This window comes from Labeo rohita, chromosome 15, assembly GCF_022985175.1.
Source record: "Labeo rohita strain BAU-BD-2019 chromosome 15, IGBB_LRoh.1.0, whole genome shotgun sequence".
NCBI lineage: Eukaryota > Metazoa > Chordata > Actinopteri > Cypriniformes > Cyprinidae > Labeo > Labeo rohita.
This window is the reverse complement of record NC_066883.1, coordinates 10974809-10998805: the sequence shown is the minus strand read 5'-3', so window position 1 is coordinate 10998805 and position 23997 is coordinate 10974809. Positions and strand designations below refer to the sequence as shown.

The following is a 23997-nucleotide window of genomic DNA, read 5'->3' as shown; positions in this document are numbered from 1 at the left end:
TGATGTAGCATTTCATAAAATAAGCCCTCCAAAAACTCATATAAAAACTCATACCAGTTTTGTCTTTGATTTTGGAGAGGTCAAACAAAAAAAAAAGACCAGTTTCAATTCAGATCGACAGCCAATTTCAATTTATAAAAAAAAATTTACATAACCAGTTTTGTCTTTAATTTGGAATAGCTCTAAATAAGGAAACTGTCAATCTGAATTGAAATTGTTCTGTGGAAACATGTTGTTTCCTTCTTAGAGCTTTCCAAAGACAAAACTGGTTATATATGAGTTTTTGGAAGGCTTATGTAATGTAATGCTACATCAGATAGTCCTGGAACTGGCTCAGTGACAAACTGGGGTGGTGGCCTGTTAATCTAAATCGAAATTGTTCTGTGCAAACAGGAAGTTTCTTTTCAGGGCTATCCAAATTCTAAGACAAAATTCATTCATTCATTCATTTTCATTTATTCATTCGTTCATTCAATATTGACAGAAAAATGCTGCGTTCACGCCATATCGTAATTACCGTAATTTCGAGATGACAAAATATGTGACGTTCTACTCGGAGCCGTTCACGTCCAGACTCGGAATTATGCTTTTCTATGGCAACACTATCAACGCCTAAACAGAGTCTATGTGGCACAGCGGTCATGTGGTACAAGTCGTAGCTCTCAGAAGACTCCCAGTTCACAAGTTGTAATTACGAGTTGTACGAGGAAGTGAGCGTTTTTTACAAGTTGGAATCTCGTAATTACGGTAATTCCGATATGGCGTGAACATAACTGGCTCCATAAATGAAAGCCAAAGATCGCTTTTCCTCTGATGCAGGAAACAGAAAAACTAAAGTGGCGGCTAGAATGACCGTGTTTTTCTAATTGGAGGCAGGCTTAACCGCAGTCCTAAACTGATGAATACGTAATACGTAGGTAATGCGACCTACTTTGTACAGTATATACTGCCGAGATGCGATGGGATTTCCACTTGAGCTTGATTTTGAGCTAGATAAAATAATAATATAATATAATAATTAATATAATAACACGTGCAAGTGTCTAATCATATACAAAGCTATAAAATCAACTTTATATATTTTTATTTCCTGAAAACTAGCCGGTTTTAATATTAAGTTTCTGCATTATACAGCACCAGGACGACAACCAAAAACAAAAAAGAAATTTAAAACTATTGGCGTCGCATCACGTCAGCTGTCACTTTATATTGCTGCAAGATCATCAGTCGCACACTTGACACATCATCAAATAAAACAAAGTACAACTAAATGTATATTAAATTTAAGTGTACGTTCATTTTACAACTAACAGATTTTTTTTTTATTATTATTATTATTCTTTTTTTAAGCTTTCTGTACAAAACTCTCTGGACTTACTAGCTTATCTAAGCTCTGTGATATAGGACTTAGTTAATATTTTTCTTTTACTAGTTTGACCTTACGTCATTACTTCACAGCAAGTAGTGGCAGTGTTATAGATCAAGTGGGTATCATGTTAACTGGGGATGCGCGCGTGCACGCAAGTATGTTTACCTGGATTTCCAGCAGATGTTAGACGACGACAGATTCGTCACATGCGAAATTATTTACCTAAAATTATTCATTTTCTCCTCTCCGGGGATCGCCACCTTATCGTGGTGGAGGGGTTTGAGTGTCTGCATGATCCTGGGAGCTATGTTGTCAGGGGCTATAATGCCCCTGGTAGGGTCTCCCAAGGCAAACAGGTCCTAGGTGACAGACCAGACAAAGAGCGGTCCAAAAAAAACCCATATGGCTGAAAAAGAACATAGGTCCGTGACGTCGCCCGGTATGGCGCAGCCGGGGCCCCACCCTGGAGCCAGGCCTGGGGTTGGGGCTCGTATGCGAGCGTCTGGTGGCCGGGCCTTACCCCACGGGGCCCGGCCGGGCTTAGCCCGAAAAAGCAACGTGGGGCCGCCCTCCCGTGGGCCCACCACCTGCGGGAGGGACCATAGGGGACCGGTGCATTGTGGGATGGGTGGCGGTCGAAGGCGGGGGCCTCGGCGACCCAATCCTCGGACGCAGAATCTGGCTATAGGAACATGGAATGTTACCTCACTGGGGGGGAAGGAGCCTGAGTTGGTGCGGGAGGTTGAGAGGTACCGACTAGAGATAGTCGGGCTCGCCTCCACGCACATCTCGGGCTCTGGAACCCAACTCCTCGAAAGGGGATGGACTCTTCACTATTCTGGAGTCGCCTGCGGTGAGAGGAGGCGGGCTGGTGTGGGCTTGCTTATAGTCCCCCAGCTTAGCCGCCATGTGTTGGAGTTTACCCCGGTGGATGAGAGGGTCGTTTCCCTGCGCCTTCGGGTTGGGGATAGGTCTCTCACGGTCGTTTGTGCCTACGGGCCGAATGGCAGTGTAGAGTACCCGGCCTTTCTGGAGTCACTGGGAGGGGTGCTGGAAAGCTCTCCGACCGGGGACTCCGTTGTTCTACTGGGGGACTTCAACGCTCACGTGGGCGATTCTAGTGATACCTGGAGGGGCGTGATTGGGAGGAACGGTCCCCCTGATCTGAACCCGAGTGGTGTTTTGTTGTTGGACTTCTGTGCTAGCCACGGTTTGTCCATAACGAACACCATGTTCGAGCATAAGGGTGTCCATCAGTACACGTGGTACCGGGACACCCTGGGGCGGAGGTCGATGATCGACTTTGTGGTTGTTTCGTCTGACCTCCGGCCGTATGTCTTGGACACTCGGGTGAAGAGAGGGGCGGAGCTGTCAACTGATCACCACCTGGTGGTGAGTTGGATCCGTTGGCGGGGAGGAAGCTGGACAGACTCGGCAGGCCCAAACGTACTGTGAGGGTCTGTTGGGAAAGCTTGGCAGAGCCCCCTGTCAGAGAGGTCTTCAACTCTCATCTCCGGCAGAGCTTTAACCAGATTCCGAGGGAGGATGGAGACATTGAGTCCGAGTGGACTATGTTCTCCGCCTCCATTGTTAACGCGGCTGTTCGGAGCTGTGGCTGTAGGGTCTCTGGTGCCTCTCGTGGCGGCAATCCCGAACCCGGTGGTGGACATCGGAAGTAAGGGATGCCGTCAGGCTGAAGAAGGAGTCCTATCGAGCCTGGTTGGTTCGTGGGACTCCAGAAGCAGCTGAGAGGTACCGGTGGGCCAAGCGGACGGCAGCCCGGGTGGTTGTGGAGGCAAAAACTCGGGTCTGGGAGGAGTTCGGCGAGGCCATGGAGAAGGACTATCGGTCGGCCTCGAAGAGATTCTGGCAAACCGTCCGGCGCCTCAGGAGGGGGAAGCAGTGCCCTACCAACACTGTGTACAGTGGGAGTGGGAATCTGCTGACCTCAACTGGGGACATTGTCGGGCGGTGGAAGGAATACTTCGAGGATCTCCTCAATTCCGTCAACACGCCTTCCATTGAGGAAGACAATAACATGTCTTCCATTGAGGAAGCAGAGGCCGGGGGTTCAGAGGCGGACTCGACCATCTCCCGGGCTGAAGTTGCCGAGGTAGTTGAGAAGCTGCCCGGTGGCAAGGCCCTGGGGGTGGATGAGATCCGCCCTGAATACCTAAAGTCTCTGGATGTTGTAGGGCTGTCTTGGTTGACACGCCTTTGCAACATCGCGTGGAGGCTGGGGACAGTGCCTCTGGATTGGCAGACCGGGGTGGTGGTCCCTCTTTTTAAGAAGGGGGACCGGAGAGTGTGTTCCAACTATAGGGGGATCACACTTCTCAGCCTCCCCGGGAAGGTCTACGCCAGGGTACTGGAGAGGAGAATTCGTCCGATAGTCGAACCTCGGATTCAAGAGGAACAATGCGGTTTTCGTCCTGGTCGTGGAACAATGGACCAGCTCTATACCCTCTTCAGGGTGCTGGAGGGTTCATGGGAGTTTGCTCAACCAGTCCACATGTGTTTTGTGGATCTGAAGAAGGCATTCGACCGTGTCCCTCGCGGTGTCCTGTGGGGGGTGCTCTGGGAGTATGGGGTCCGGGGTCCTTTGTTAAGGGCTGTTCGGTCCCTGTATGACCAGAGCAGGAGTCTGGTTCGTATTGCTGGCAGTAAGTCGGACCTGTTCCCGGTGCGTGTTGGACTCCGGCAGGGCTGCCCTTTGTCACCGGTCCTGTTCATTATTTTTATGGACAGGATTTCTAGGCGCAGCCAGGGGCCGGAGGGGGTCTGGTTTGGGAACCACAGGATCTCATCTCTGCTTTTTGCGGATGATGTTGTCCTGTTGGCTTCCTCGAACCAGGACCTACAGCAGGCACTGGGGCGGTTTGCAGTTCAGTGTGAAGCGGCTGGGATGGGAATCAGCACCTCTAAGTCTGAGGTCATGGTTCTCAGTCGGAAAAGGGTGGCTTGTCCTCTTCAGGTTGGTGTGGAGTCCCTGCCCCAGGTGGAGGAGTTTAAGTATCTGGGGGTCTTGTTCACGAGTGAGGGAAGGATGGAGCGGGAGATCAATAATGCAGTCGCTGTACCGGTCTGTCGTGGTGAAGAAAGAGCTGAGCTGTAAGGCGAAGCTCTCGATTTACCGGTCGATCTACGTTCCTACTCTCACCTATGGTCATGAGCTTTGGGTCATGACCGAAAGGATAAGATCCCGGATACAAGCGGCCGAAATGAGTTTTCTCCGTAGGGTGGCTGGGCGCTCCCTTAGAGATAGGGTGAGGAGCTCGGTCACTCGGGAGGAGCTCGGAGTAGACCCGCTGCTCCTTCACATCGAGAGAGGCCAGTTGAGGTGGCTCGGGCATCTGTTCCGGATGCCTCCTGGACACCTCCCTGGGGAGGTGTTCCGGGCATGTCCCACCGGGAGGAGGCCCCGGGGAAGACCCAGGACACGCTGGAGGGACTATGTCTCTCGGCTGGCCTGGGAACGCCTCGGTGTTCCGCCGGAAGAGCTGGAGGAAGTGTCTGGGGAGAGGGAAGTCTGGGCGTCTCTGCTTAGACTGCTGCCCCCGCGACCCGGTTCCGGATAAGCGGGTGAAAATGGATGGATGGATGGATATTCATTTTCTGAGTTATTACTTAATATTAAAGAAAATAAATAAGAAAAAGAACAGATGCTTTGGCTTGAGTCTAAGTGATTTTAAACTTCTTTTTTTATTATTATTATTTTCTGAGATCTCTTGATTGCTCTGATGCCTCTGTATCCTCTTCCCTGGACATATGACTGATTTATGACTGATCTGAAATCAACATTTTGCATAGGCTTAGATCTCTGTTTAGACCAATTCATAACTCTTGCGTTTCATTTTTTACATACTACATCTGGAACTTTCTTACTGACTCGGGTTCCTTTTCCAGTTTTCATACTGTCTTTTGTCCTGTGACAACCACTCAGTGGCTACCACAACTTTTTCATGTTATGAACATATACTGTGATGATGAATTATTACATATATGGCTAATATTCCAAGAGACAGTATACATCACTAACCTCATAATCATGAATAGGATACCTCTTTCCTAAACATCAATTAGAATAGGATAAGCTTTATTATGTTCTTAATTGCAGACTTATTAAACTGAAAAAATGACGCATATTAAATTTTCTAAGTGAAATGTAATGAGCGGGGGCCTCTTTATATGTAATATAACTTTGAATATAACTATGAGTTATCTTCATTTCAGTGGTAACAAGAGAAGTGGTACGAAGAGCTGACTTTAACAGAAAAAATTTACTGTTTACTTTTAGATCTGAAATAGCATGGGTATATTCATATATTTTGTAAATATATAATTTTTTATTATTAGTAGTAATATGCATTGCTAAGAACTTCCATCTGGACAACTTTAACTGCAATTTTCTGAATATTTAATTTTCTTTTGCACCCTCAGATTACAGATTTTAAAGTAGTTGTATCTTAGCTAAATAACTATCCTAACAAACCATACATCACCCTTATGACTGGTTTTGTGGTCCAGGGTCACATATGGACATTACACTGACATTTCAGATTTCTCTTCCTAGTAACAGAAACATGCATTTTATGTAATGCTGCTTTGAAGCTATGGTATATGTATTGCTATGTACACAAAAAGTGCTTTTTGTGATTTTGCTTTAACGCCTATGTATATATGTTTGATAAACATTAAATAAATGTTTGTTAAACATTAAATAATTTGTTGAACTTAATTAAGCACAGATAATTGCTGCATCTTGTGTCATCTTATTTAAAAAAAAAATTAAAATAAATAAATAAAGTTAATAAATGCTTGACGTCCCTTTAACCACAGCAATATTCCTACTTAAAATTAATACACAAATTAAAGATTTTTTTAACTACTGCACATACAGGTGTTTTACAAAGTAAATACCTTATTGCTAATTGTTATTAGGAAACAAAACCCATTCAATCCACGAATGTAGCCTAAACAAAACAGTCTGGGCGTGGTCTGTGATACGCGACGTGAAAACGCATTAAACTTCCCTTAAACGGAGTCTGATACATTGGAATAGCGAAAGGGAAAACAACAGTCCAATAATGATACAAACATTCAAAAATAATGTGGAAAGCTTTGAAATCTGTTCCGTGGAAAATTCCATGTGACGAATCTGTGGCCGTCCAACATCTGTTGGAATCTCAGGTAAAACTATTTGCGTGCACACGCATATCCCCAGATAACATGATCCCCGGTTGATCCATAACAGCGGAAATGCACCACGAGCTTGTTTGCTAACCATAAAAGAAGAAGAAGACGACGACGACGACGACGAAGAAGAAGAAGGATACTAATTACAATAAGCTACGAATAATCTAAAGGTAAGAATAAACTTATTGAGCAATTAAGAAACTTTAAGTTTTATTGGCCGATCATTTAGAGTAATACAAAGAATGAACTGACCAGTCAGTTCAGCGTTAAACCTGTTGTTTACATAATCGAAATGTGTAATCTTAGTTATAAGTTTAAAAAATAAAGATTCCACGTTAAAACGTCGACACGTTTTATTTAAAACTTTGTATCAATGTTTTTTTAGTGTTAACGTACACATATCATTAAAACATTTTCACAGGTTGTATAAGGGGGCACAATGTGATTTTTGATTTTGTTTTTACTCTTTACTCTTTAGTGTGAGTGCAAATTCATTGGAACGCTTTTTCCATTAATGATCTCTATGACTGAAAAAATGCACAGTATTGCCAATATCACCTGCAATAAGACAGTCTGCTTTTTATCAATGAATTCAAAGCTCCATGATTAAACTATCATACATAGGGACTTCTGAACATATATAAATAAACAGTACTCAATTCAGTACTCAAGGGCTGTCTGAGAGACTGTAAGCACACAAAGCCCACTTCTCAGACAGAATGTGAAAACTAAATTAAGTTATTTTTCACTGCATATTGCATGTAAATGTTCTGATATACAAAAATATGTCAAAATGCTCGTCCTGGTGAGCATTCACATAAACAGTTTAAATCTGTGATCTGTGCATGAGGTCTTAAAGAGAGAGCAGTCTATCAATCCTACTGTTATATGTGCCATTAATGTTAATCAAACCACAAAAGACAGAGAAAATCACTCACTGCTCTTAAATTAATAACTTGTTACTAATTGTAGGGATTCCTGTATTTTCCTGTATTTATTTATAAAGAGAAGACTGTTATATTACTTTTGATTGCTTTATTCAGTGTCTGGATTATTTCTGTACCTGAATACTACTGTTAGACCTACCTGAAAAATGTTCTGGTCCTAACATAACCTCGGTTCCCTGAGAAAAGGATATGAGCATTGCGTCGTTGGCGCTATGGATAAACCCCTGTTTACTCTGATACTGAAGCTCTGATTGTGTAGCTGCATAAGCCAATGACACTTTCGCCTGTCAAAAAGGTGGGAGCCAGTGGCCCCCTGGATCTTTTGTTTTGCAGTGAGGACCATCTCAAGTCAACAGTACTTTAATGAGGGCCCCCATACCTGAGCCATAAAAGACCCCAAGCTATTAACCTGAGGTCTATTACTTCTGCCCTTTCACTCAGAGAGAGGGGGAAAAGGTAGTTAAGCAAAGTAGTAAGGTAGTAAAGAGGGGATATTTAAACTGTAAAATCTACCTAAAGTGGATGGTGACGACACAAATCTCACCAGTAGAAATTCCACTAGACCATGCCGAGGAAGAGGCCATTTTCTCTAGTGAAAATCCCTTCACGCCTATGGGGCATTGCAAGCCAGCCACAGCATAAGCCAGGACTATAGTATCCAATATCCAGTGAGATAATCTTTGCTTTGTAACAGGCAGCCCTTTCGTGGATAATGACCAGGGCCTGTATTCACAAAACATTTTATCTTATCACTAAGAGTTCTCCTAAATAGCAGTAAAAGTTTTTAGATAAGAGTTTTCTCTTAAAACCAATTAACAAAGCTGCTGAGGCAACTTTTAATTAAGGAACAGAGAGAAATCTTAAGCTAAAAGTAAGGGCGTGGTTGACCTTGTTACTATGGATGATGTCAGCATGCTTACTAACCATGCACACAGTGATTGGCTGATAGGGGAGGGGACTCTGTCAGAGATTTGTTAATAGAAATATTGTAGAGCGCAACATTATGTTGCCATATTCAAATAAAGTTTAAAAAATGTTGCCACATTCAAATAAAGTTTTAAAATTTTAAAATGCAGGCTATGCGTCACTATTTAAGTATATGTTCAGCTGATTGTCAGCCTTTTACATGTGTGCTTCTTATAAACAATTAGCTGATATGCATATAAACAGCCTTTTTGTTAACAGAATAGAATAATCATGGCTGATAGTAAGATATGCAAACATAAATGATAACCTCCAAGACTAAAACAAGTTGTGTGGGAAAACGTATACGTGCAAATAAATGTGCAAATAAATGCAGTTTATAAAAAGTTTCAGTTCCCAGGCAGATTGCCGGCAACAGCCATTTTAGGATAGTTGGGATTTGGTCTTTGGTGATTTAAGCCTGATTTAGGCTGATTTATACTCAATGCAGTTTTTGCTCTAAGCGTTCACAAAGTGTTTTAGCGCTAAAACTACCTCCTAAATCTGAAATGTTAGGAGTAGGGAAGATGACTCCTAAGTCACTAAGATCAAGTCCTAAAACTATCCTAAAATGGCTGTTGTCGGCAATCCGCCTCAGAACAGAAATGTTTTAGTAACATTTGACGATAATGAGCTTGTAAGAAGGTATCATCTTAATCGCGAAGGTATTATGACTGTTGTAGAACTTGTCAGGGACGCAGTCACTTCACCAACAAATAGAAACAACCCAATAATGCCACATATTAAGGTTTTTTTGACACAACCCTACGATACCTGGCCACAGGTAAAATGCAGCTACGGAGAGCAGACGAACTAGGTATATCTCAGCCACCTGTCAGCAGAATATTGCATCAAACAATAAATGCTCTCTGTCAACCTCACATCATCAGACAATTTATATGCTTTCCTCTTGACGTTCGCCAACTACAAATAAACAAAGCCCACTTCATGGCCACATATGGATTATCTGGTGTAGTTGGTGCTATAGATAGGACACATGTCCAAATCACTGCGCCATCAGAAGATGAACATGCAATTGTAAACCGAAAAAAAATTCCCAGCATTAACACGTAGGTGGTTTTTGATGCCAGCTACAATATTCTGGACATTGTTGCCAAGCGGCCAGGTGCAACACAACTCCCGGATCCCACAGGAGAGTGGCTTGAGGCTGCTGGGGTTTTTTTTGTTAGTTTTTTTTTTTTTTTTTTTTTTTTTTTTTTATTGTTGCAGAGCTTGTAAAAAACTTGTAAAAAAAGAACAGGGAAATTAGACATTGATCATTCCTACAAGGAACAATCATAGAGAAAAAGACAGAAAATTAATATTCTGGATTTGCGTACATCAAATTATGGCATTATCCATACAGAAAAGAAAAGTATAAAAATAAATTACCTCTTTTTAGAAAAGTTGTCATAATGCAACAAAAATTTGGCACTCTTTTTGTTATTTGTAAGTCTAAGAGATGAAACGAGAGAATCAAGTTCAGCAAGAAAAAGGGAAAAAGACAGAGGACATTTAAGCCATAGTTTGGGATTTTCATAATAAAAAATAACATATTTGAGGACGAAGGTATGGGTCACATTTGTAAGGCTAAAAACATAGGTGCTTAATCCTTTAACTGTCACTCCTATTTTTGAACACAGACATAAAAATGCACTATCCAGACTTAAATTTTTATAATTTATGAATGAAAACATTTTGTAATATGATTTTGATGTACATTTTCCATGGTAATGCAATGTCTGATTTTAAAATGCCTTTCAAAAGATGAATTTTGAGATTTTAAGTTTTGAGCTGATATATAATTTCTTATGATATCTAAAGCGTGATAAGGAAAAAGGCAATGAAGAAAGTCTTTTGTGACAAAGGTCAGAACTCATGTTATGATGTAAAGGGTAACACTTTCTATGAAGCCCCTATTTATAATACATTATAATGGTATTTCTAAGGCATTATAATGAATGCATAATGCATTATAAAAAACCTTATAATATGTTATGTCGTCTCATGAATAATCATAACAACAATTATAATACATTATAATACTTGAGTATTTGAGGTTATAACTTTTAAGATTATAATTATTTATAACACACAATGGACAGCATGTAAAATCTACTTAATTTATAATAGACTATATCATATTACATTTATTTTTTACATTATATTATGTTTTATTTTGATGGCCCCCCTAGTCTATTGACAATAAGCAATTTTCCAACTACATGTCAGCTTACACTCCTTAGAGTATTAGTAGACTTGGGTTAAGGTTAGGTTAGGTAGCAGGTTCACGTACTTGCAAAGTTACTTATAATCAGTTTGTCTTTTGGGGAACCATCAAAATACAGTGTTAGCATATATTTATCATACTACTAATAATAATTACTGCTAGCTGACATGCAGTACCATCAAAATAATCAAACTGATAATACAAATGTGTCATATTACACATTAATCTGATCTAATACCTGATCTTATGGCTCTTTGAGAAATATTATTATTATTATTATTATTGTTATTATTTATAAGTGGTCTTTGTATGCTTTAAGTAAAGTGACATGCGTAACATGGCAAGATATGGGACTTATAATACAACTATGAGGAAGTAATCATACTCTTAAAAGCTATAACCACAAATAAGTAAAAATTATAATACATTAAAACTGTTCTTATGAATACTCATGAGATGATACAACATACTATAAGGTTTTTTATAATGCATTACGCATTCAGTATAATGCCTTAAGAATACCCTTATAATGTATTATAATTACGGCCTTCATAGAAAGTGTTACCGTGTAGATTTTTTCAGTGGCACTCTTGACATATATTAATCTATTACGTTTCCTACATAATTTCTAACACAAAAATATGGTAAAATATCTCTTTAGGAGTCTTAGACCTTTCCAACGATGTACAGTTTGTCATTATTAGATTAGGATTTATTTGTAATAAGGCAAAGTAAACTTAGGCGTCCCACAGGGGGGACGGTGACAGTTAAGGGGTTAAATCAACCCATAATTTGTTGGTTACACCACAGTCAAAAAATAAATGGGAAGCTGTTTCCTCACAAAAGGAGCAAGACTCATCAATATCAGAATATTTAAAAAATAGACAAATTAACGTGATAAATTTTATGAAGAATTTTATAATGAATCTCCTTATTAGATAAACAAAATTTACTTGGCAAAAGCCAGGCCTTTCTCCAACTAATATTTGTTAGAAAGGAGGCCCAGTAGAATTGCCCTCTTGGAGTAAATCTTTCTCTTTGTCTGAAATATTTTGCGAATATGTATATTATTGCATTTCTGGTCTAAAATATCGATACCACCCAGACAAAGCTGGATAAACACTGTTGCCTTTACTGAATTTAAGGTGTTTTCTACTTAACTGGGTTAAGCCTACTGGGATAGCTCTCATCAAAGTATTATATTCCTTTGGTGGGACTGGAAAGTTATGGAGATTCAGAAATTGTTTGTAAGTTAAAATATTACCACAATAATTAAATACATAAAGAATACAATTCAAGTTGTTACTGAAAAAAAAAGAGACTTATTTTTAACAGTTATTTCAGCATTATTCCAGAGGAGTACTTTGCGGGGGTGAAAAACCATGGACAAAACACAATTTCCGTGACAGAAGACATTGCTGATGGAAGTTAGATAAGGAAATGGATAACTTGCCAGGCAAGAAATTACACTTTAGTAAAAAAGATAAGCCACCAAGTTGGTCGAATATCTTATTTGGAATATAAGGCATATTCTCAACCAATTTACTTTAAAGGTGTTTACAGTATCTGCAAAGTCCAAAAAATCAAGGCCACCTTCGCTTCTGGAATTAGCAAGTACTTCTCTTTTTAATTTGTGAGGTCTAAATCCAAAAATATTTTATTAATTTCCTTTATAGCTTTATCGTTCACAAACAAAGAAAGAGCAAAATATACAAAATGAGAGAGCCCTTCAACTTTAGATAAAAGAACTCTACCGTATAATGAAAGATCTCTCTGAAGCCAGATGTTAAAAATATTTTTTGTTTTTATAATTTTATCAGAAAAGTTTAAAAAATGTCTACTAATTGAATTTTTAGTGATATAAATTTCTAAATATTTGACACTTTTTTTTTTTTTTTTTTTTTTTTTAGCTGGGATATCTCCTAAGAATATATAATACGTATCATGAACTGCTATAATTTCACATTTCACATGAATGTTAAAAAAAATTGCTCAACCAGAGCATTTGGTAACTGAATTTTGTTCTCCAGTAACAGCATATTTTCATCTGCAAGCTGCGCAATTTTGATCTCCCTGTCAAATATTGAAATTCCTTTAAATTTTTTATCTTCTTAATTCCTAACCAATCCTTAAGCAAAGTAACTCTGTGGCTAAAAGAAATAAAAATGGGGAGAATGGACAGCCTAGTCTGACTCCACGATATATGGTAAACCTCTTAGAAATGTCAAAGTTAACAATCACTGAGCTGTTAATATCCTTATAAAACATGGTTACAGTATCTATAAATGCTTTACCAAATCCAAATAGTTCTAGTGTATGAAAAAATTTGTGTTCAATGGAGTCGAAAGCTTTATGAAAATCAAGGAAGAGTATGAGACCATCTGAATAAATGAAAGTCCAGAACTAATCTTATGTTGTTAGATATGTGACGGCCTTTCATAAAACCAGATTGAAATTCTGAAATAATGTTGTCTAAACTATAACTTATATAACTATAACTTTTATTTCTAAATTGTCCTCTTGTGTAATTATATTTTTAGTTTTTAGCTTATTCACCAATTCTGAATCAGTTTGATGTTTCATTTTTAATTTATTTACTTTTAACTGCTATATGTCTACTGTTATATTTGAAGACCTCCCATGTTGTTGTTTTTTATAATCTCTATTTAAGTGAGTGAATAATTCTTTGATAAGATTAATAATACTATCATTAAATTTTTGGTCTTTTAACAAGGTATTACTAAGTTTCCAATAGCCCCTGAGTCTCGGGTTAACATGAATGTCACTCATCTTTATACAAACTAATTTATGATCTGATAAGGGGACAGTGGTATGGGAAATATCCTTTATGTAGTTGAGGATGGAAGAAGAAATTAAAAAGAAATCACTCCTAGATCTAAGAGTCAAAGTTTTATTTGACCAGGTAAACTCTTTTGTATAAGGGTTGAAGGGGTCATCGGATGCTAAATTCACTTTTACATGTTGTTTGAACGTTAATGTGTGTTGACAGTGTATGTACACATCTACCCTATAATGATAAAAATCCATGCAGTAGTTTGTAATTAATCTGTAAAAATAATATTCCCTTTTTCAAATCGAGCCATTCTCAGATGCCTGTCGTTGTGGCTTCACACCAACAGAGGCCACTCCCATGATAGTTGATTGACATGAGCGTCTTACCTCAGAGCAGTTGTAACAGTCCCACCTCCATTGTTTTGATGCCGGAGTAGGGATTTAAGTTAGACAAGAATATCTCTGATTGAGCGATTGAAGTGTTGTGTTGCTGGATATAATAATGAACATAGTGGTCGTCATTTACTCTCGACATCTGAGCTGCTGAAGATGCAGTTGATTACGTTTGTTTGTGAAGGGAATATGTCTCCCAATCTACATATGAAGAGTTCAGATGCAAAAGCCTCTAAAAAGGTATTTCTTTAAAATTATCATTTCTTTCTGGCTACTTTGTGTTGGTTTCAATGTAAGTACTGGTACTTCTGATTGGCCTGAGGCTGGAATTTAGTGAGTTTGAAGTAAAAGTATTTGATGGATGTATACTATGTGTCAGGAGCATTCACTCAGTATTGTTATCTCATTTTTGAGAGAAGTTATCTCATAACAGCAGAAGTGAGTATAAGGGGTTTTTTTTATGAATCTTTGCGATCGCCTTTCCTAATAATGTGCCATTTAGCAAGTTTAGTGGCTAAATGCGGCTAAAGTAAACAGGCTCGTCACTCCACAGAGAGAAGAGAGGGGCACAGAGCTCATTTGCATTTAAAGCGGCCTAGAACAGAATAGGATGATTTTTGCAGAGCTGATTTTGGAAAGGTAAAAAGGGTGTTGTTCTACACTACCATTGAGAATTTTTAACAAAAGTATATTAGACTTATAATTAAGACCTTAAAGAATTATATCAACTTGTGGAAAATGGGCATGCGATGACCCCTTTAGAGAACCGCCATGCATTAGTCAGGGAGAGATCCACGCAAAGAGAAAAGATTAAATCATTATTCATTCCACCATCAAGTCTAGGGGGGGGTATCTATCCAGACAATCATCCATACATCCGTTGAAGTCTCCTCTCAAAATAAAATAAGCATCAATATATTTTTTATTTACTATCCTTAATTTACCCACTAAATGAGAGAACATTACTCTGTTAGATGCACTAGAGTTGTGACCATATACACAACAAGCTATGAAGGTGGCATAATCTTGTTTAATTACTGCAATAACCCATTTGCCTTCATCAAAACTTAAAGTTTCTAAAACAGTCCCTTTAAAACAGTGTAACATAATAGCGGTTCCAGCCGAGTGATTGCTGCCATGACTAAAGAAAATTGAGTTTCCCCATGGATTCCTCCAAAACCTAACATCCGTTTCCCCTGTGAATTTCTTGAAGAAAGATAAGATCAGCCTTGCTTTTTTTACAAAACAAAAAAAACTGCTTTTCTTTTCAAACTGTCCCGCAAACCTCGAACATTCAACGTTACAACCAACAAAGCTTTAAACATGAACTCCATAAGAAAAAACGCCTTTAATTTAAGTAATTTCAACAAAAACAACGAAAACAGCTTTCTTTAGCTTTACCTTGCATGTAAAGGGAGAGGTGGTTAATAACCTATAGAATGTTTTGGCTTCAAGGTGATTAACATTTTTTTTTTTTTTTTTTTTTTTTTTTTAAAGAGTCAGTATTAATAATCAAGCATAATACCTTCCATATAAAACTTAAAATAGTTATTATGCAAATTATGTCGATAACTGTTTACAGGTCTTTGAACATTGCGTGAGGGAGGTATATAGCCAGTGCAGTCAAAAACTTGGCTTAGGTAACATCCGAGTAGAAGACTTGCTTCCCATCAATCAAAGCAAACGAGCTGCGGAAGCTTGCTCTCTTGCCCTCCTTCCGTGCCTTCTTCACGAGAGGCCATAGCTTGTCCCGCGCTGCTCTATCGTCAGGATTTTGCAGCCTTTTGCAGCGGCCCAAACAAGGCCACGAATGCGACGCAATGAGAAGAGGATTATGATTGATCTGGCCTTCCCATCTGAATGTTTCTGTCCCAGACAGTGAGCGACATCGACACATTCCTGGAGCCCAGCTCCAATTACAGGAGTGATCTTCTCTATTATGTTAACAACCACACTTCGGGCATCCTCTCCATCTTTTTCCGCAGCGCCGTGCAACTTTAGACACCATCTCCAACTCTAACGTGTACATTCCTGTACGCTTGCTTTTAGTAATTTGTTTTCCCTTTCAAAGCGTGGACCTCTGATTTCACATGATCAAGAGCCTCTTTATGAACGCCGACATCCACAATAAGCTGTTGCACCATTGCTGTCAGACTCTTTATTTGTTTAGAGGTTGTTTCGGTGGTAGTTTTGATCGCAGAAATCTTTTGAAAAGTTTTGTTGTGCTTTAAGGCGAGCTCGCGTATTGCAGCCAAGACATCCTCATTACCGTTTCCACTAGATTCCACGCGGTTCTATTTTTTTGCTGCTGGATTCCAGAAGTATCCGAAAGGGCAGCAACAACAACTTCATTATCAAAGTCAGGACATGTGTCAAACCATTGTGATTCCGTTTCTTGCTGAAACTTCGGCCCTGTGCTACTAGAGGCCGATGCTGAATCCACAAACAGTTGTCCACAAAGCCACAAAGCCATGTCAACCCAAGCTTGTTTAACTTTCTTCTTTCCTCTTTTTCCCCTTGCATAAAGATGTCAAAGGAAATTATATGACTTTTTGTCCACGTTATCACCAGTCTAAGCAATTGGTTATATGACCACTTCACCTTTATTTCCCTGACAAACAAACACACAACCTACATCGCCACTGTAATAAATTTCGCTTTCGCCAACCTAGGGACGCCAATTAAGGTAGTGAATTTAACTTTCGCCAACCTAGGGAGGTGAAATAGGGTAGTGATGGATACTCATGTCACAGCTGACGTTATGATTCTTGGATTGCGTCAATTAATGTGTGGTTATGAGTACATCACATAAGAGAGATTGGTGGGATCTCTAACTTGTAGAACCTTTTCTGTATTATTAACAGAAGGAAGACACAAGTTGTAATAAAATGAATTTTATTAACAAAAGATAGACAAGAGTAATCAACAACTACTAATGAATGAGAAAGGAATAAAGTGCATAAGATGCATAAAATGCAAGTGATTATGTTGGGTGTTGCTATGTCAGAGCTACGTTATCTGGAAAGATAAACTGTTGCTACTCTGAAACAAATAAGGTGAATAACCTTACTTTGCATCAAACAAATACGTGTAAGATTTGTTATCAACTGGAATCAGCTATATAATATCTAATGTAAATTAGAAAATCATATACTGATAATATACAACAATGCCAAGGTCTCTGGAAGAGGTTTGGAAGTGATATTTATGTTCGCTGCGGTTGAGTGAGCAGTCCGGTGGCGGCGACTTCTTCCACTGGTTTCTGTGGTGGCAGTACAGTGGGGAAAGGAGCAGGAATCCGTTTCGACAGCCTTGAAGGTGAAGCGCTGTAGGATGCTGATCTCCTGGCGCACCAAGGGTCCTAAGATCTGGAACACGCAGATGTGGCCCTGGAGTAGGTGCTGAAGGTCCTTAGCTTGAAACACGCAAGCAAAAGTACCTGAAGTGAAGGTTTGCTCGCCGGAGCTTAACCTTGTTGCAAATGTCTGCGTGCCTCCTGCCTCTCTGGGCTAGAGACTCAGAACTTGGTCAATCCGCTTTGTCTCCCAAGGATGGTGACGCAGGACGCCGCATCAGTTGTTGTCTCGCTGGACGAAGACTCTGAACGTAGATCATCTCTTTCCTCGCAGGCTGGAGGCTCAGAACGTGGTCGTATCTGTTGCTGCCTCAAAAGCTGGGGACTTGGACTTGGTATCTGTTATTGTCTCACCTTTGCAGGCCGGAGACTCAGAACAGAGGTGTTTCTGCTATTGTCTCACCCTCGCGGGTAGCAGACTCAGAACTTTGGTGCTCTGTTGGTGTCTTTCCCCTATGGGACTCAGACTCAGAACGTTTTTGTTCTGTTACAGTCCTTTCCTTTGCAGGCGGCAGACTCAGAACAAGGAGCGTCTTTTGGAAGGGTACCTTTATCCCTTTCCAATGAGGAGGGGATTGCAATTTGGCGCTTCTCCATTTCCATGCTGTGATTGGCTGGTTCCATCAGAGTGGGGGGACATGTGTTTGCATAGTCCAAACACAGGGTTAGAAAAATGTCACTAAAGTTTTACCGGTGCATTAATCACTTTCCAAACCATAACCAGAATGCATTTGGCAATGTTACGAGCACATTAAGTCCAAACGTGATGGAAAAAGATTGAACAGTCATGCATCCATTCGTTTGTCCATTAACAGCTGAGTTTGTGTAAGATGTTGCACTACACGTTGCTGTCACAAGGAATACTTATTTCTCTGAGTAAGTGTAAAATGTGTGTATTGTAGTGTGCATCAGTTTTAAGGTTTGAAAACCTAGTTATGATTGGATTTGGATGAATCTTTGTGATCTCCCTCTGTTTCACCCAATGTTGCTGCATCTGGAGGTCTGAATGTGCTGTCCACTACACCTGGAATGTGCTGTCCACTACACCGTACGTTAGTTGGCACAGTTTTAGAGTGAGGTGGATTCAGCCTCCGCACTTCCCTTAAAAACTTAGCAGTCACAGAAGACTGACCATTAAAGGGTGTAGAGATGCCTTATAGATGGATCTCTAGCCTCTAAAATGGTATTAGTGGCCCTCTCAGGAAGCTGTGTAGGACAGACCAAATCATTTGAACCTGTCTGTGGATGTAGGTTCTATTCCCCTGGAGCTACATTGCCTCTGGACAGCATGTCTGCTCCCTGGTTCAGTCTGCCTGGCACATAAACCGCTCGTAATGAGAGGTGTCTGTTTTGTCCTCGTCGAGGAGAGACGTCGAGTCATCTTGTAAAGGAGGGGTGACCTCAGGCAGCCTTGGCGATTGGTGAATGCCACCACCATCGTACTGTTCAATTGGACTAGGCCATGTTGTCCTATAAAGGCCAGCAGGAAGGTTTTCAGGGCTAAAAAGACTGCCATCATCTTGAGGCAGTTGATATGCATACATTGTTCTTCGCTTGACCAGGAGCTGAATGCCAGATTGCCCTCGGACAGCACACCCCAGCCCATGCTGGAAGCATCTGTCATGAGCACCTTCCTTCTGGAGGTCAGTCCCAGTTGGATGCCTGATTCAAACAGGTGTGGAGTTGTCCGGGGGCCACAGCTTTGATACAGCGATGGGTTACCCTGACATAACATCGGCCGAGGCACCATGCTTGGGACGGAACATGAATCTTGAGCAAATAATGAAGGGGCCATATGTGAAGCAGCCCCAGAGGAATCCCCTAGGAGGCAGCCGACATGAGGCCGAGCATCCTCTGAAAGGCTCTTAGGGGATGCAGAGTCCCTAATTTGAATGACACGTTGAATCGCTAAATACTCAGGGATTGTTGCAGCAAAATCCATTCTCGCATTTGTACCAAGTCTATAATTGTTCCCAGAAAGGCAACTTGTCTGGAAATCAAAAGACTCTTGGTTGGATTGATTCTCAATCCGAGACACTGCAGGTGACAGCAGGGAGAAGAGAATGCTCTGTTGTGTATGTGGGTCCGCTATCACAGTGGTAGGTAGGGTTGGGTACCGAAACCCGGTGCCAATACGGCACCGGTACCCATGTGACCGGTATGTACCGGACCGAATCAGAACGCGAATTTCGGTGCCACTTAAATGCCTGAACTGTCGATTGAAATATTTGTCTTCTGGTGCTATGACACGGATGTAGAAGCATTGATTCATCAACATGCATGATCGCTAGTTAAATTTAAATACTGCATTCATGGGGTGTCGGAATGATCAGAACATTTCTTTACTGAATGAGAAAACTCGGGAAAGTCGGAAAGCTTTGATGATAGAAATCCAAGACATCTTTGTAGTTACTATCCATTTTCACATTTCGAATTAAAAGCACAAATCGTCTGGAAATGCATCCGAGAAGCGCGTGAATGCTGCAACTATCGTTACACTTGCTCTGACTGCAGCAGGTGGTTTGCCATTAGCTTAGCGAGCTACATTAAACGCGTCGAACTTAAAATGCCAAAAACTAAACATTCTAAAGTGTGGCTATATTTCACGAGAAATGATTCAGACACTGCGACGTGCAGCAAATGTTTTACAGCAGTTGCGTGTGAAGGGGAAAACGCGTCAAACCTCATGAAACATTTGATGGTATGTGGAATAAAGTTGAAAGCAGAGGGATGCACCGTTTTTGACAGTTTGCAGACATCAGCTGGAGAGGTGTCGTATTTTGCCAGAGACGGCAAATATGTGATGCGATCTAGGAAAACCCAACACATGGTGAAATTTTACTTTTTTTAGGTTTTAACACCATATGAAAGCTGCGTTCAGGCCCCTTTCCAAAACTTTTATTTTTTACATAACCTACGTTATGGCTATCTTAGGTTGGCTGATAGCGATGATTTTCAGGAATGGGATTTTGAGAAAAACGGCTTTAAAGTGAGACGGCTTTCACTTTCACTTTACGGGTTTAACGAGAGCTGTCTGTCAAGTTAGGAGCGCTACTGCATCATTAGACAAACAGACTAACGTTTGTTTTCCGTTGATCACCCATTTTATGTTTAGTAAATAATGCAGCCTACTTTGTAGTAAAAGCGAGCGCAGCGCAACTGTTCGCGCACTGTGATAAAACAGACTGTCATCGGACGACTCCTCTTTAGTAACTTCATCATCCGATCCTTCATCTCTGGATGTGAAATAGCCCGCAACATCATTTAGGGCACTGACATCACCAAAACTGAGAAGACTGAGACGAGTAAGATCGGTTACGTGAGCAGCTGCAGTACTTTAGACGGCGTTGTTGTGCTCCGCCATCTCACGATATTTAAGTAAGTAAGTAAGTAAATAAATAAATAAATAAATAAATTTGCTTGCCGTACTTTACACAGGACTGGTGGAGAATGTGAACTGATACGCCTTTACTAAATATGTTATGTGGTTTATTTTGATAGGTTAACTGTTTGGGAAAGCACCTCCGCAGCGCGTTCTTAACATAGGAGAAAGACAGTCATTTCTGCTTGCTGCAATAAATTGCAATAGATATTTTCAGAGATGATAGACAAGATGTTATAGAATAATAATTTAATGAAAAACGAATTTCCTGAAAACGTCCCACCGCTACATCCGACGGGTTTTCCCAGATCTCATCACATATAGTCATATTTCTGCAAAAGAATTTCTGAAATTTTAAGCTGTTAAATTATTGTAGTTGGGTTAGGTGGCTTAGGTTTTATTGTTGTTGCGTTTTGCATTGACTTAATAATGTATAGTACTACTACTTCTTTTTTTTTCTTCTTTTTTTACTTTTAATACATTGTTCAATTTAAAGAACTTTTTTGTCCAATAAAAATATATTTTTGTGTCATCCACCACTTTGTGGCTTTTTTCAAAGTATCGGTTCAGGCACCGTTTTGGCACCGGTACCGTTTTAAAAGTATCGATTTGGCACCGGTATCGAAAAAACCCCAAACGATACCCAACCCTAGTGGTAGGATGTGAAGGCACACACTGAACTTGAAGAACATGCCTGTGTTTGGCTAGTGGGAAAGCTGCCATGCAAACGCAAGTGTGTACTGGGTTACTGAACCACAGACTACCTGAAGCAGGTGGTCTGAGTTTGGTTGCACTCGAACTGTGGCACAGATCGCATGAATATGAAAGCAACATGAACTCAAGTACACACTTGATCAGGAAGCAAAGTAACCTGCGCATGCGTTTCAGACAATTACAATGTATTCACTTCAATAAAACACATGTAAGAGATAAGTGTTGATGCAAGGCCTGCAGTGTATGCAGCGTTGCGAGTGCAATCAGAGTGCAAAATGAATGGCAATCAGTCATACCCTCAAAATAATCTGTTTGTAGGCTACAGAATGCAGTCTAAACACATACAGTCATGGCCAAAAATATCAGCACCCTTGCAATTCTGTCAGAAAATGCAATCCTTCTCTCAGAAAATTGTTGCAGTTGCAAATGTTTTGGTAAAAATGTTTTTTGTTTTTTTTTCACAAAAAAACTGAGAAAAGTCAAATCTGATACAATTCTGCACAGAACCCCAAATATGCACTGGACAAAATTATTGGCACCCTAACTTAATATTTGGTAGCCCCCCCCTAATAACTGAAATCAATCCCTTCCTGTAACAATGAATGAGTTTCTTACACCTCTCTACTGGAATTTTGGGCCACTCTTCATTTGCAAACTGCTCCAGGTCATTCAGATTTGAAGGATGCCTTCTCCCAACTGCTGTTTTGAGATCTCTCCACAGGTGTTCTATGGGATTCAGATCTGGAGTGGACACAGGAACATTAAGATCTCTGGAGATGGACTTGTAGCCCTGAGATTGTCCATGTTTTTCCACAATTTTTCTCTCAAATCCACAGACAGCTCTTTACACTTCTTTCTCAAAGGTTGAGTCAACTTTTCTCTATTTTAACTGGTTGCAAGTGCGATTACTATATTGGCCACACCTGTTACTTGCCACAGGTGTGTCTAAATACAAATTACAGGAGCATCACATGCTTTATTTCTTACAATTTTGACAAGGTGCCAATAATTTTGTCCAGTCTGTTTTTCTTCTCTGTTTTTTTTTTTTTTTTTTGAGTTGTTGCAGTGCAAACAAAAACAATAAGCATGTAAATACCAAAACATTTGCAATTGGAATAGTTTTCTGAGATAAGTTTAGCATTTTCTGACAGAATTGCAAGGGTGCTGATATTTTACTATACATGACAGTATAGTAAACCCAAGTGTTATTTGCTCCGCTGAACATAATATCACGAAATTAATAAAGAACACAATTTATTAATCCACGTTCTGTTTTCTATCATGTGCTGTGCACGTTTGTGATGCCGTAATTTGAACGTAAACGCACCAGGGTTCGACGGAATCAAGTTGGAGCTAAACTTTGTGGACACCCCTGCTTTATTCATTTGTATCTATATGTGCTGTTGTTTGGGAATTTTTTTTTTTTTTTTTTTTTTTTTTTTTTTTTTTTTTTTTTTTTTACAATTTGTAATCTTATTGTATTACTGACTACTTGTCTTTTTTAGTTAGAATCAGTTAAATTCAAAGTTTGAAATTAAAGTTCCTTGTGCTGTGTGTATTGCACAACTAAATTACCACCAGGCTTTCAAATTTCTGGATCTTCAGAATAAAATCAACAACTGATGAATTGTAAAAACACAAATACATCAGTGAGGAAACATTTAGATTATACAATTATCATTTTTAAAAATATGTCCATATTCCTGGTCTAAAATGTTAACTAATCATCTGAGAACAATAACAAGAAACTCACTTGTCATTCAGTCTATTAAATCCTGCAATCCTGCTCTACATGTTTTCTCAATGAATATTGTTTCACTTACATGAGTTAAATGTGAACACTGTTTTATGTACTTTAAAAAACTACTTAATGTTCTGCATGAAGTCTGCATGTTATTGCGTTGTCGTCTGTCAGTTTAGCAATTAGCAGTATATGAATCCATTGGTGAAATTTTATAATAATTGTTTTTATATTGATCTTCAGGAATGTCGGCCAATCAGGAAGCACAATCAGATGAGCTTCTGGCTCTAGCAAGTATATATGATGAAGAGGAGTTTTGCAAGACGGAATCAGTGCAGAAGGGCGAGATCCGTCTGTGCCTTGAGCTTCCACCTAACTTCAGACTGCTAGTTAAGGGTGAGATTTTATGCAAGATTTGAGATTTTATGCAAGATTTTGTCATTTGAATTAGGAACTATAAATGTTGCACTGTTAAATTTGCAGTTATGCAAATCGCAATACTATGAAAGCTTACAAAATAAAAACTGTACTTGCGACTTTTCTCTCACAATTCGGTTCTTTTTTCTCACAATTGCAAGTTTATGTATACTTTGAAGTACAAATTTAGTATATTTATTTGATTATATCACAGACGTCTGTGGATTAATATTACAGATTTTAATTTTTTTTAAACTTTAGAGTTCTATTTCATGTACTCCCATAGTCTTTATGATGTGTTTGTGTTTTGTGCATATTTTTCATAGGACAAGTATGCATAGAGTGTGGTATATCCTTTCTACCCCCCTTGGTTCTGAGTTTTGAACTACCTACAGACTATCCTTCATCATCAGCTCCAGTTTTTACTCTAAGCTCCAAATGGCTTTCAAGAGTCCAGGTTTGTCTTTTTTAGCATTAATCTGAGCTCTTTTAATTTA

At 39.8% G+C, this 23997-nt stretch overlaps 1 protein-coding gene across 3 annotated transcripts in view; it reads left to right on the top strand.

Annotated features, from left to right (window-relative positions):
* The first annotated feature begins 6410 nt into the window (after positions 1–6410).
* Positions 6411–23997, top strand: part of LOC127177493 (E3 ubiquitin-protein ligase RNF14) — a 65598-nt gene continuing 48011 nt past the window's right edge. For all 3 annotated transcript variants that reach the window (XR_007829233.1, XR_007829232.1, XM_051129792.1), the window contains exons 1-3: positions 6411–6735; positions 23327–23479; positions 23827–23957. Coding sequence is in view for 1 of the 3 variants with exons in the window: in XM_051129792.1 (XP_050985749.1) it covers positions 23329–23479; positions 23827–23957 (282 nt within the window). In the remaining 2 variants the exon portion in view is untranslated. The remainder of the gene's footprint in view (positions 6736–23326; positions 23480–23826; positions 23958–23997) is intronic.